This window comes from Stigmatopora argus, chromosome 15 (genome assembly GCF_051989625.1).
Source record: "Stigmatopora argus isolate UIUO_Sarg chromosome 15, RoL_Sarg_1.0, whole genome shotgun sequence".
Taxonomy (NCBI): Eukaryota; Metazoa; Chordata; class Actinopteri; order Syngnathiformes; family Syngnathidae; genus Stigmatopora; species Stigmatopora argus.
Window position 1 is genome coordinate 1,444,035 of NC_135401.1, and position 13,742 is coordinate 1,457,776.

Consider the following 13,742-nt stretch of genomic DNA (forward strand, 5'->3'; position numbering starts at 1 on the left):
TGGACACTTTTCTCCCCAGTGGAGTTTTGGACACTTTTTGGACACTTTTCTCCCCAGTGGAGTTTTGGACACTTTTTGGACACTTTTCTCCCCAGTGGAGTTTTGGACACTTTTTGGACACTTTTCTCCCCAGTGGAGTTTTGGACACTTTTTGGACACTTTTCTCCCCAGTGGAGTTTTGGACACTTTTTGGACACTTTTCTCCCCAGTGGAGTTTTGGACACTTTTTGGACACTTTTCTCCCCAGTGGAGTTTTGGACACTTTTTTACCCGTGGAATTTTGGACACTTTTCTCCCCAGTGGAGTTTTGGACACTTTTCTCCCCCCCGCTGACTTTTGGTCAGGGACGGACGGACGGCATGGACGGACGGACGGCATGGACGGACGGACGGCATGATCGGACGGACGGCATGATCGGACGGACGGCATGGACGGACGGACGGCATGGACGGACGGACGGCATGGACGGACGGACGGCATGGACGGACGGACGGCATGGACGGGCGGACGGCATGGACGGGCGGACGGCATGGACGGGCGGACGGCATGGACGGGCGGACGGCATGGACGGGCGGACGGCATGGACGGGCGGACGGACGGACGGCATGGACGGGCGGAGGGACAGAAGACGGGGACAAACGAACGGCAGGGACGGACAGAGGGATCAAGGTGAGTGCAAAATTCAGCATACTTTGCTAAAAAAACGTAAATTTATTGGAAAATGTTCAAAGAAAAAAATCCGCACATTTTTAACTGTAGCTTTTTTATTTTGCAATCAAAATACAAATCAACCATTATACCATTTGGAGTTAAACACAATGGGAAAAAATCAATTCATTTCTAGCATTTTGAGTTGAATCATTTTAAGCGGCAGAAGCGGACTTGAAAGAAAATGGCCCATTTCTAATCATCCTAATCGGACAGCGCTTTGTTTGTCCCGCAGGAGTGACCGAGCTGCTCACATTCATCCGAGACAACTGCGGTGAGTCGGCCACGCCCTCCGGCCCGTGTCGTCGTCCAATCGCAAGCCCGTGTTTGCTCTCTTTCAGCGTGCTCCACCGGGTACGCGTGAACTAGGAGTCTTGAGGCCCTGTCGTTGGTGTAAGTAACTGGCGGCCATCTTACGACAGGCACTCTGAATTGACTCCATTCTTCAAAGCTTTGAAGGAGGTAAGTGATCCAAGATGGCGACGCGCAGGGGTGCAGCTGGCTCTTGCTCTCCAGTTTGGTGTTTTCTTTCCTCAGTCTTGTCGTTGTTTGCTAACATCTGCCAGGCAAACTTTTTCTACAGTCGCCAGGATTTGGTCGCTCTCGGGAGGAGATGCCATATATCCATCGCAGCAGATTGCCAACGAACCTGCAATGTCCCCGAGGACATCTCAAGACCACCGGGATCTCCGTGGATGGTAATAATATCTTAGATGAGGCCATTTTTTTTAGTATTTACCTTAACGGGATGTGATTCTTATATTTTTTAGATGACGTATTTTTGGTCTTTTGCCGGGAAGGCTCACTTTGTGGAGTAGCACCGTCAATTTCGTCCTACGCTGCTGTGTATGATGACAATCAAGGCTTTTGATGATTCCATGATGATGATCAAGCCTATGTCTGAACAGCCATCTTGTGGCAGGGAGACCGAATTGACTCAATTCTTCAAACATTTTGGTTTAGAACAAACAATCGATCCCCCATTTTCTGTTGATTTGGGGATATTTTTGCGCCACTTCCTCTTGATTTTGAGGGAATTTATCGCGTCACTCACCAAAAAAAAAAGATAGGGTTGTTGGAAAAAATACGATAGAAGATAATTGAAATTCATAAGACCGCTCAACAAGACACGGAAGATGTGCTGGCGGCTGTCATGGAGTTCCGTGCGCAGGACGCGGTGCCCATCGTGATCTCACCGAGGAACGCCCTCGCCATCGGCCGCACCAGGCAGGCAAGCCCCCCCACCCCTCAGCGATGGCATCTGGCCATCCGCCCGCTTAAACGGGTCTTTGCTTTCAGCTGGACGAGAGCGGGAAGTCGGTCTTCACCGTTCTGTGGAGGGACGTGCCGCCGACTTGAGGAAGGTGAAGAACTGCGTCATCTGTTACGGTGAGTAGCCGCGACATAGTATAGTAAGGCTTTTTTTCTTAAAATGACATAGTATAGTAAGGCTTTTTTCGTAAAAAAACGACATAGTATAGTAAGGCTTTTTTAAAATTAAAAACGACATAGTATAGTAAGGCTTTTTTAAAATTAAAAACGACATAGTATAGTAAGGCTTTTTTTCTTAAAAAATGACATTGTATAGTAAGGCTTTTTTCGTAAAAAAAACGACAGTATAGTAAGGCTTTTTTTCGTAAAAAAACGACATAGTATAGTAAGGCTTTTTTAAAATTAAAAACGACATAGTATAGTAAGGCTTTTTTTCTTAAAAAACGACATAGAAGAGTGAGGCTTTTTTCTTAAAAAATGACATAGTATAGTAAGCCTTTTTTTCTTAAAAAACGACATAGTATAGTAAGGCTTTTTTCGTAAAAAAAACGACATAGTATAGTAAGGCTTTTTTTCGTTAAAAAACGACATAGTATAGTAAGGCTTTTTTAAAATTAAAAACGACATAGTATAGTAAGGCTTTTTTTCTTAAAAAACGACATAGTATAGTAAGACTTTTTTTCTTAAAAAACGACATAGTATAGTAAGGCTTTTTTAATTAAAAACGACATAGTATAGTAAGGCTTTTTTTCTTAAAAAATGACATAGTATAGTAAGGCTTTTTTCGTAAAAAAACGACATAGTATAGTAAGGCTTTTTTAAAATTAAAAACGACATAGTGTAGTAAGGCTTTTTTAAAATTAAAAACGACATAGTATAGTAAGGCTTTTTTTCTTAAAAAACGACATTGTATAGTAAGGCTTTTTTCGTAAAAAAAACGACATAGTATAGTAAGGCTTTTTTTCGTAAAAAAACGACATAGTATAGTAAGGCTTTTTTAAAATTAAAAACGACATAGTATAGTAAGGCTTTTTTTCTTAAAAAACGACATAGAAGAGTGAGGCTTTTTTCTTAAAAAATGACATAGTATAGTAAGCCTTTTTTTCTTAAAAAACGACATAGTATAGTAAGGCTTTTTTTCGTAAAAAAAACGACATAGTATAGTAAGGCTTTTTTTCGTAAAAAAACGACATAGTATAGTAAGGCTTTTTTTAAATTAAAAACGACATAGTATAGTAAGGCTTTTTTTCTTAAAAAACGACATAGTATAGTAAGACTTTTTTTCTTAAAAAACGACATAGTATAGTAAGGCTTTTTTAATTAAAAACGACATAGTATAGTAAGGCTTTTTTTCTTAAAAAATGACATAGTATAGTAAGGCTTTTTTCGTAAAAAAACGACATAGTATAGTAAGGCTTTTTTAAAATTAAAAACGACATAGTATAGTAAGGCTTTTTTAAAATTAAAAACGACATAGTATAGTAAGGCTTTTTTTCTTAAAAAACGACATTGTATAGTAAGGCTTTTTTCGTAAAAAAAACGACATAGTATAGTAAGGCTTTTTTTCGTAAAAAAACGACATAGTATAGTAAGGCTTTTTTAAAATTAAAAACGACATAGTATAGTAAGGCTTTTTTTCTTAAAAAACGACATAGTATAGTAAGACTTTTTTTCTTAAACGACATAGTATAGTAAGGCTTTTTTAATTAAAAACGACATAGTATAGTAAGGCTTTTTTTCTTAAAAAATGACATAGTATAGTAAGGCTTTTTTCGTAAAAAAACGACATAGTATAGTAAGGCTTTTTTAAAATTAAAAACGACATAGTATAGTAAGGCTTTTTTTCTTAAAAAACGACATTGTATAGTAAGGCTTTTTTCGTAAAAAAAACGACATAGTATAGTAAGGCTTTTTTTCGTAAAAAAACGACATAGTATAGTAAGGCTTTTTTAAAATTAAAAACGACATAGTATAGTAAGGCTTTTTTTCTTAAAAAACGACATAGAAGAGTGAGGCTTTTTTCTTAAAAAATGACATAGTATAGTAAGCCTTTTTTTCTTAAAAAACGACATAGTATAGTAAGGCTTTTTTTCGTAAAAAAAACGACATAGTATAGTAAGGCTTTTTTTCGTAAAAAAACGACATAGTATAGTAAGGCTTTTTTTAAATTAAAAACGACATAGTATAGTAAGGCTTTTTTTCTTAAAAAACGACATAGTATAGTAAGACTTTTTTTCTTAAAAAACGACATAGTATAGTAAGGCTTTTTTAATTAAAAACGACATAGTATAGTAAGGCTTTTTTTCTTAAAAAATGACATAGTATAGTAAGGCTTTTTTCGTAAAAAAACGACATAGTATAGTAAGGCTTTTTTAAAATTAAAAACGACATAGTATAGTAAGGCTTTTTTAAAATTAAAAACGACATAGTATAGTAAGGCTTTTTTTCTTAAAAAACGACATTGTATAGTAAGGCTTTTTTCGTAAAAAAAACGACATAGTATAGTAAGGCTTTTTTTCGTAAAAAAACGACATAGTATAGTAAGGCTTTTTTAAAATTAAAAACGACATAGTATAGTAAGGCTTTTTTTCTTAAAAAACGACATAGTATAGTAAGACTTTTTTTCTTAAACGACATAGTATAGTAAGGCTTTTTTAATTAAAAACGACATAGTATAGTAAGGCTTTTTTTCTTAAAAAATGACATAGTATAGTAAGGCTTTTTTCGTAAAAAAACGACATAGTATAGTAAGGCTTTTTTAAAATTAAAAACGACATAGTATAGTAAGGCTTTTTTTCTTAAAAAACGACATTGTATAGTAAGGCTTTTTTCGTAAAAAAAACGACATAGTATAGTAAGGCTTTTTTTCGTAAAAAAACGACATAGTATAGTAAGGCTTTTTTAAAATTAAAAACGACATAGTATAGTAAGGCTTTTTTTCTTAAAAAACGACATAGAAGAGTGAGGCTTTTTTCTTAAAAAATGACATAGTATAGTAAGCCTTTTTTTCTTAAAAAACGACATAGTATAGTAAGGCTTTTTTTCGTAAAAAAAACGACATAGTATAGTAAGGCTTTTTTTCGTAAAAAAACGACATAGTATAGTAAGGCTTTTTTTAAATTAAAAACGACATAGTATAGTAAGGCTTTTTTTCTTAAAAAACGACATAGTATAGTAAGACTTTTTTTCTTAAAAAACGACATAGTATAGTAAGGCTTTTTTAATTAAAAACGACATAGTATAGTAAGGCTTTTTTTCTTAAAAAATGACATAGTATAGTAAGGCTTTTTTCGTAAAAAAACGACATAGTATAGTAAGGCTTTTTTAAAATTAAAAACGACATAGTATAGTAAGGCTTTTTTAAAATTAAAAACGACATAGTATAGTAAGGCTTTTTTTCTTAAAAAACGACATTGTATAGTAAGGCTTTTTTCGTAAAAAAAACGACATAGTATAGTAAGGCTTTTTTTCGTAAAAAAACGACATAGTATAGTAAGGCTTTTTTAAAATTAAAAACGACATAGTATAGTAAGGCTTTTTTTCTTAAAAAACGACATAGTATAGTAAGACTTTTTTTCTTAAAAAACGACATAGTATAGTAAGGCTTTTTTAATTAAAAACGACATAGTATAGTAAGGCTTTTCTTCGTAAAAAACGACATAGTATAGTAAGGCTTTTTTCGTAAAAAAACGACATAGTATAGTAAGGCTTTTACAATTAAAAACGACATAGTATAGTAAGGCTTTTTTATTAAAAAACAACATAGTATAGTAAGGCTTTTTTCGTAAACGACATAGTATAGTAAAGCTTTTTTATAAAAAAAACGACATAGTATAGTAAGGCTTTTTTTAAATTAAAAACGACATAGTATAGTAAGGCTTTTTTAAAATTAAAAACGACATAGTATAGTAAGGCTTTTTTTCTTAAAAAACGACATAGTATAGTAAGGCTTTTTTTTTTTCTTAAAAAACGACATAGTATAGTAAGGCTTTTTTTCTTAAAAAAACGACATAGTATCGTAAGGCTTTTTCTATTTAAAAAAACGACATAGTATAGTGAGGCTCTTTAAAATTAAAAACGACATAGTATAGTAAGGCTTTTTTCGTAAAAAACGACATAGTATAGTAAGGCTTTTTTATTAAAAAACAACATAGTATAGTAAGGCTTTTTTCGTAAACGACATAGTATAGTAAAGCTTTTTTATAAAAAAATGACATAGTATAGTAAGGCTTTTTTCGTAAAAACGACATAGTATAGTAAGGCTTTTTTATTAAAAAACAACATAGTATAGTAATGCTTTTTTTGAACGACATAGTATAGTAAAGCTTTTTTATAAAAAAAAATGACATAGTATAGTAAGGCTTTTTTCGTAAAAAAAACGACATAGTATAGTAAGGCTTTTTTTCGTAAAAAAATGACATAGTATAGTAAGGCTTTTTTATTAAAAAAACGACATAGTATAGTGAGGCTCTTTAAAATTAAAAACGACATAGTATAGTAAGGCTTTTTTCGTAAAAAACGACATAGTATAGTAAGGCTTTTTTCGTAAAAAAACGACATAGTATAGTAAGGCTTTTTTAAAATTAAAAACGACATAGTATAGTAAGGCTTTTTTTCTTAAAAACGACATAGTATAGTAAGGCTTTTTTTTATTAAAAACAACATAGTATAGTAAGGCTTTTTTTCGTAAACGACATAGTATAGTAAGGCTTTTTTCGTAAAAAAACGACAGTATAGTAAGGCTTTTTTTATTAAAAACGACATAGTATAGTAAGGCTTTTTTTCTTAAAAAACGACATAGTATAGTAAGGCTTTTTTCTTAAAAAACGACATAGTATAGTAAGGCTTTTTTATTAAAAAACAACATAGTATAGTAATGCTTTTTTCGTAAACGACATAGTATAGTAAAGCTTTTTTATAAAAAAAAATGACATAGTATAGTAAGGCTTTTTTCGTAAAAAAAACGACATAGTATAGTAAGGCTTTTTTTCGTAAAAAAAACGACATAGTATAGTAAGGCTTTTTTTCGTAAAAAAACGACATAGTATAGTAAGGCTTTTTTAAAATTAAAAACGACATAGTATAGTAAGGCTTTTTTTCTTAAAAAACGACATAGTATAGTAAGGCTTTTTTTCTTAAAAAACGACATAGTATAGTAAGGCTTTTTTATTAAAAAAAAACGACATAGTATAGTGAGGCTCTTTAAAATTAAAAACGACATAGTATAGTAAGGCTTTTTTCGTAAAAAACAACATAGTATAGTAAGGCTTTTTTCGTAAAAAACAACATAGTATAGTAAGGCTTTTTTATTAAAAAACAACATAGTATAGTAAGGCTTTTTTCGTAAACGACATAGTATAGTAAAGCTTTTTTATTAAAAAAAATGACATAGTATAGTAAGGCTTTTTTCGTAAAAAAACGACATAGTATAGTAAGGCTTTTTTTTATTAAAAACGACATAGTATAGTAAGGCTTTTTTTTTTTTAAAAAAGCATAGTATAGTAAGACTTTTTTCCTTAAAAAACGACATAGTATAGTAAGGCTTTTTAAATTAAAAACGACATAGTATAGTAAGGCTTTTTTTCTTAAAAAACGACATAGTATAGTAAGGCTTTTTTATTTAAAAAAAACGACATAGTATAGTGAGGCTCTTTAAAATTAAAAACGACATAGTATAGTAAGGCTTTTTTCCTAAAAAACGACATAATATAGTAAAGCTTTGTTATTAATAAACAACATTGTATAGTAAGGCTTTTTTCGTAAACGACATAGTATAGTAAAGCTTTTTATAAAAAAAATGACATAGTATAGTAAGGCTTTTTTCGTAAAAAAACGACATAGTATAGTAAGGCTTTTTTTAAATTAAAAATGACATAGTATAGTAAGGCTTTTTTTCTTAAAAAACGACATAGTATAGTAAGGCTTTTTTCTTAAAAAACGACATAGTATAGTAAGGCTTTTTTATTAAAAAACAACATAGTATAGTAATGCTTTTTTCGTAAACGACATAGTATAGTAAAGCTTTTTTATTAAAAAAAATGACATAGTATAGTAAGGCTTTTTTCGTAAAAAAAACGACGTAGTATAGTAAGGCTTTTTTTCGTAAAAAAACGACATAGTATAGTAAGGCTTTTTTTCTTAAAAAACGACATAGTATAGTAAGGCTTTTTAAAAATTAAAAACGACATAGTATAGTAAGGCTTTTTTTCTTAAAAAACGACATAGTATAGTAAGGCTTTTTTATTTAAAAAAACGACATAGTATAGTGAGGCTCTTTAAAATTAAAAACGACATAGTATAGTAAGGCTTTTTTTCGTAAAAAACGACAGTATAGTAAGGCTTTTTTCGTAAAAAAACGACATGGTATAGTAAGGCTTTTAAAATGAAAAACGACATAGTATAGTAAGGCTTTTTTTCGTAAAAAACGACAGTATAGTAAGGCTTTTTTCGTAAAAAAACGACATGGTATAGTAAGGCTTTTAAAATGAAAAACGACATAGTATAGTAATGCTTTTTTCGTAAACGACATAGTATAGTAAAGCTTTTTTATAAAAAAAATGACATAGTATAGTAAGGCTTTTTTAAAATTAAAAACGACATAGTATAGTAAGGCTTTTTTCGTAAAAAAACGACATAGTATAGTAAGGCTTTTTTCGTAAAAAAAACGACATAGTATAGTAAGGCTTTTTTCGTAATAAACGACATAGTATAGTAAGGCTTTTTTCGTAAAAAAAACGACATAGTATAGTAAGGCTTTTTTAAAATTAAAAATGACATAGTATAGTAAGGCTTTTTTTCTTAAAAAAACAACATAGTATAGTAAGGCTTTTTTCTCTCAAAAAAACTACATAGTATAGTAGGGCTTTTTTCTTAAAAAACGACATAGTATAGTAGGGCTTTTTTATTTAAAATAAACGACTTTTTTTTCTTAAAAAATGACCTTGTATAGTAAGTAAATTGCATCCTCAGGTGTGCTGAAATTGAAGATTCCACTGGCGGTCTTCCAGGAGAACGCGCCCAACGCCGCCCTCAACTTTTTGTGCCACATTGGAGACGTCACCAAGCCCAAGTTTGTAATGCATTTATACAAAATGTCGACAAGTCACTTATTGTCGTGTGACTCTCATTCAACTACACAACAACATTTAGTGTGATGGTAATATATTCCCATTAGTAATGTTACGATAAGCGATTCCAGGTACGACCACCTGTTGGCAATAGAATGCAGCGGACGAGCCCAGGATGGAAACTACTACAACAAACACCTGCTGGATCCAATCGAGGACTTGTTTATTGCTGCCAAGGACATTCCAGGAATCTCCACCACAGGTACTTTTGTAACTTAGCAGACAATACATTCATGTTTTTTGTATTAGGAGCAAATATATGCTTTTATTGTTCACTTATGAGACAAAAAAAGAAGAGAAGCACACCATGGTTGTTTTGTACTGTTGTATCAATACTTTATTCATCCTTCTAATAGTAAATACATGCAATACTGTAGGCATCATTCATTTTTTCAATATATAACTTTTTAATTCTTCAAAACTGCATATGCACAGTCACTGGAATATATATTTTTGACTATCACAGCTTGGTCTGACACATCTCTTCGCAAATAACCACTGGAAAGACTTGTTTGTTGTCCTCGGCAGGAATTGGTGATGGCGGAAATGAACTGGGGATGGGAAAAGTCAAGGACAAAGTCAAGAGCCTGATGCCAAAGGGGGACCTGATCGCGTGCGACGTGCCTGCTGACTACGCCGTCACAACTGGTATGTACTGCTAGATATATATATATATATATATATATACATGCATGTGCTTGTACATGTGCAAATGTGTATGTATGTACATATATGTACAGACATTTATGTACATACATGTATGTATGTACGTACATACATACATACATGTATGTATGTATGTATGTATGTATGTACGTACATACATGTATGTATGTACGTATGTACATACATACATGTATGTATACATACATACATGTATGTATGTACGTATACATACATACATGCAATATGTACATACTGGAACGAACTCAACGGTGCAAAGATCTGGGCATCATTGTCGACGACACGTTCAAACCAACGGCCCAATGCATCCAAGCAGCCAACAAAGCTCGCGGAGTTCTGTTCCTAATGTTCCGGTCCTTTGCCGTCATCACAGCAGACATCTTCCTTCCGTTGTATGTTTCTCTGGTGAGGCCCATTCTCGAGTATGGGATCCAAGCCGCATCACCGTACCTCGCCAAGGACATCCAGCATCTGAAGCGGGTCCAGAGGCTTGCAACGAGGATGGTCCGCGGCCTCAGCTTAATGTCCTACGAGGAAAGATGCCAGCCACTCAACCTGCCGACCCTTGAGGCTAGGCGTCTGCGAGGGGACCTGATACTGGCCTACAACATCCTCCACGGCATCTACAGCGTGCCCCGCGACCTCTTCTTCACGCCCGCACCTGATCGTGGTCTGAGGGGTCATCCGTGGAAGCTGTACCCTCGCGGGTTCCGGTTGAATCGGCGGAAGGCTGCTTTTTCAGTGCGCATCGCCGGTCCTTGGAACCGGCTTCCGCAGGGTGTGGTCGAGAAGCTGACGGTCGCCCAGTTCAAGCGGGCTCTGGATGACTTTTTGGCCGTGAACCAGTGACTACACCGCGTTTTGTTGCACATTTCTTGTATCTTGTTACATGGCCCTTAGCCTGGTGCTTTTTCTTGCCAAATAAATTGAATTGAATTGAAAAAAAAAATACATGTATGTATACATACATACATGTATGTATACATACATACATGTATGTATGTATACATACATACATGTATGTATGTATGCATGCATACATGTATGTATGCATGCATGCATACATGTATGTATGTATGCATGCATGCATACATGTATGTATGCATGCATGCATACATGTATGCATGCATACATGTATGTATGCATGCATACATGTATGTATGCATGCATACATGTATGTATGTATGCATGCATACATGTATGTATGTATGCATACAACATGTATGTATGCATGCATACAACATGTATGTATGTATGCATGCATACAACATGTATGTATGCATGCATGCATACAACATGTATGTATGCATGCATACAACATGTATGTATGCATGCATACAACATGTATGTATGCATGCATACAACATGTATGTATGCATGCATACAACATGTATGTATGCATGCATACAACATGTATGTATGCATGCATGCATACAACATGTATGTATGCATGCATACAACATGTATGTATGCATGCATACAACATGTATGTATGCATGCATGCATGCATACAACATGTATGTATGCATGCATGCATACAACATGTATGTATGCATGCATGCATACAACATGTATGTATGCATGCATACAACATGTATGTATGCATGCATACAACATGTATGCATGCATACATACATGTATGCATGCATACATACATGTATACATACATGTATGCATGCATACATACATACATGTATACATACATGTATGCATGCATACATACATACATACATGTATGCATGCATACATACATACATGTATGCATGCGTGCATGCATACAACATGTATGTATGCATGCATGCATACAACATGTATGCATGCATGCATGCATACAACATGTATGCATGCATGCATGCATACAACATGTATGCATGCATGCATGCATACAACATGTATGCATGCATGCATGCATACAACATGTATGCATGCATGCATGCATACAACATGTATGCATGCATGCATGCATACAACATGTATGCATGCATGCATGCAACATGTATGCATGCATGCATGCATGCAACATGTATGCATGCATGCATGCAACATGTATGCATGCATGCATACAACATGTATGCATGCATGCATGCATACAACATGTATGCATGCATGCATACAACATGTATGCATGCATGCATACAACATGTATGCATGCATGCATACAACATGTATGCATGCATGCATACAACATGTATGCATGCATGCATACAACATGTATGCATGCATGCATACAACATGTATGCATGCATGCATACAACATGTATGCATGCATGCATACAACATGTATGCATGCATGCATACAACATGTATGCATGCATGCATACAACATGTATGCATGCATGCATACAACATGTATGCATGCATACATACATGTATGCATACATACATGTATGTATGCATACATACATACATACATGTATGTATGCATACATGTATGTATGCATACATGTATGTATGCATACATGCATGTATACATACATGCATGCATGTATACATATATACATGCATGTATGTATACATACATATATACATGTATGTATACATACATATATACATGCATGTATGTATGTATACATACATATATACATGCATGTATGTATGTATACATACATATATACATGCATGTATGTATGTATACATACATATATACATGCATGTATGTATGTATACATACATATATACATGCATGTATGTATGTATACATACATATATACATGCATGTATGTATGTATACATACATATATACATGCATGTATGTATGTATACATACATATATACATGCATGTATGTATGTATACATACATATATACATGCATGTATGTATGTATACATACATATATACATGCATGTATGTATGTATACATACATATATACATGCATGTATGTATGTATACATACATATATACATGCATGAATGTATGTATACATACATATATACATGCATGTATGTATGTATACATACATATATACATGCATGTATGTATGTATACATACATATATACATGCATGTATGTATGTATGTATACATACATATATACATGCATGTATGTATGCATGTATACATACATATATACATGCATGTATGTATGTATGTATACATATATACATGCATGTATGTATGTATACATACATATATACATGCATGTATGTATGTATACATACATATATACATGCATGTATGTATGTATACATACATGCATGTATGTATGTATGTATACATACATGCATACATAAATGTATGTATGTATACATACATACATAAATGTATGTATGTATACATACATACATAAATGTATGTATACATACATACATAAATGTATGTATACATACATACATAAATGTATGTATACATACATACATACATAAATGTATGTATACATACATACATACATAAATGTATGTATACATACATACATACATAAATGTATGTATACATACATACATAAATGTATGTATACATACATACATAAATGTATGTATACATACATACATAAATGTATGTATACATACATACATAAATGTATGTATACATACATACATAAATGTATGTATACATACATACATAAATGTATGTATACATACATACATAAATGTATGTATACATACATACATAAATGTATGTATACATACATACATAAATGTATGTATACATACATACATTTATGTATGTATACATACATACATAAATGTATGTATACATACATACATAAATGTATGTATACATACATACATAAATGTATGTATACATACATACATAAATGTATGTATACATACATACATAAATGTATGTATACATACATACATAAATGTATGTATACATACATACATAAATGTATGTATACATACATACATGTATGCATACATACATACATGTATGCATACATACATACATGTATGCATACATACATGCATGCATACATGTATGCATACATGCATGTATGCATACATACATGT

At 32.8% G+C, this 13,742-nt stretch overlaps 1 protein-coding gene across 1 annotated transcript; it reads left to right on the top strand.

Annotated features, from left to right (window-relative positions):
- Positions 1–605: 605 nt before the first annotated feature.
- LOC144090083 (uncharacterized) lies at positions 606–10,776 on the top strand. Its single transcript, XM_077621398.1, has 8 exons — positions 606–669; positions 944–982; positions 1,880–1,939; positions 2,008–2,097; positions 8,950–9,049; positions 9,170–9,309; positions 9,636–9,755; positions 10,165–10,776. The coding sequence occupies exons 1-8, from the start codon at positions 606–608 to the stop codon at positions 10,638–10,640; spliced, it is 1,089 nt and encodes a 362-aa protein (XP_077477524.1). The 3' UTR covers positions 10,641–10,776.
- Positions 10,777–13,742: the final 2,966 nt, after the last annotated feature.

Excerpts from the sequence above, each read along its gene's own strand:
- LOC144090083 (XM_077621398.1), top strand. The coding sequence starts at position 606 with ATGGACGGGCGGAGGGACAGAAGACGGGGACAAACGAACGGCAGGGAC. Across the intron at positions 1,940-2,007 it reads CCATCGGCCGCACCAGGCAG|CTGGACGAGAGCGGGAAGTC; the intron begins GCAAGCCCCCCC and ends CTTTGCTTTCAG. Across the intron at positions 9,310-9,635 it reads TCCAGGAATCTCCACCACAG|GAATTGGTGATGGCGGAAAT; the intron begins GTACTTTTGTAA and ends TGTCCTCGGCAG.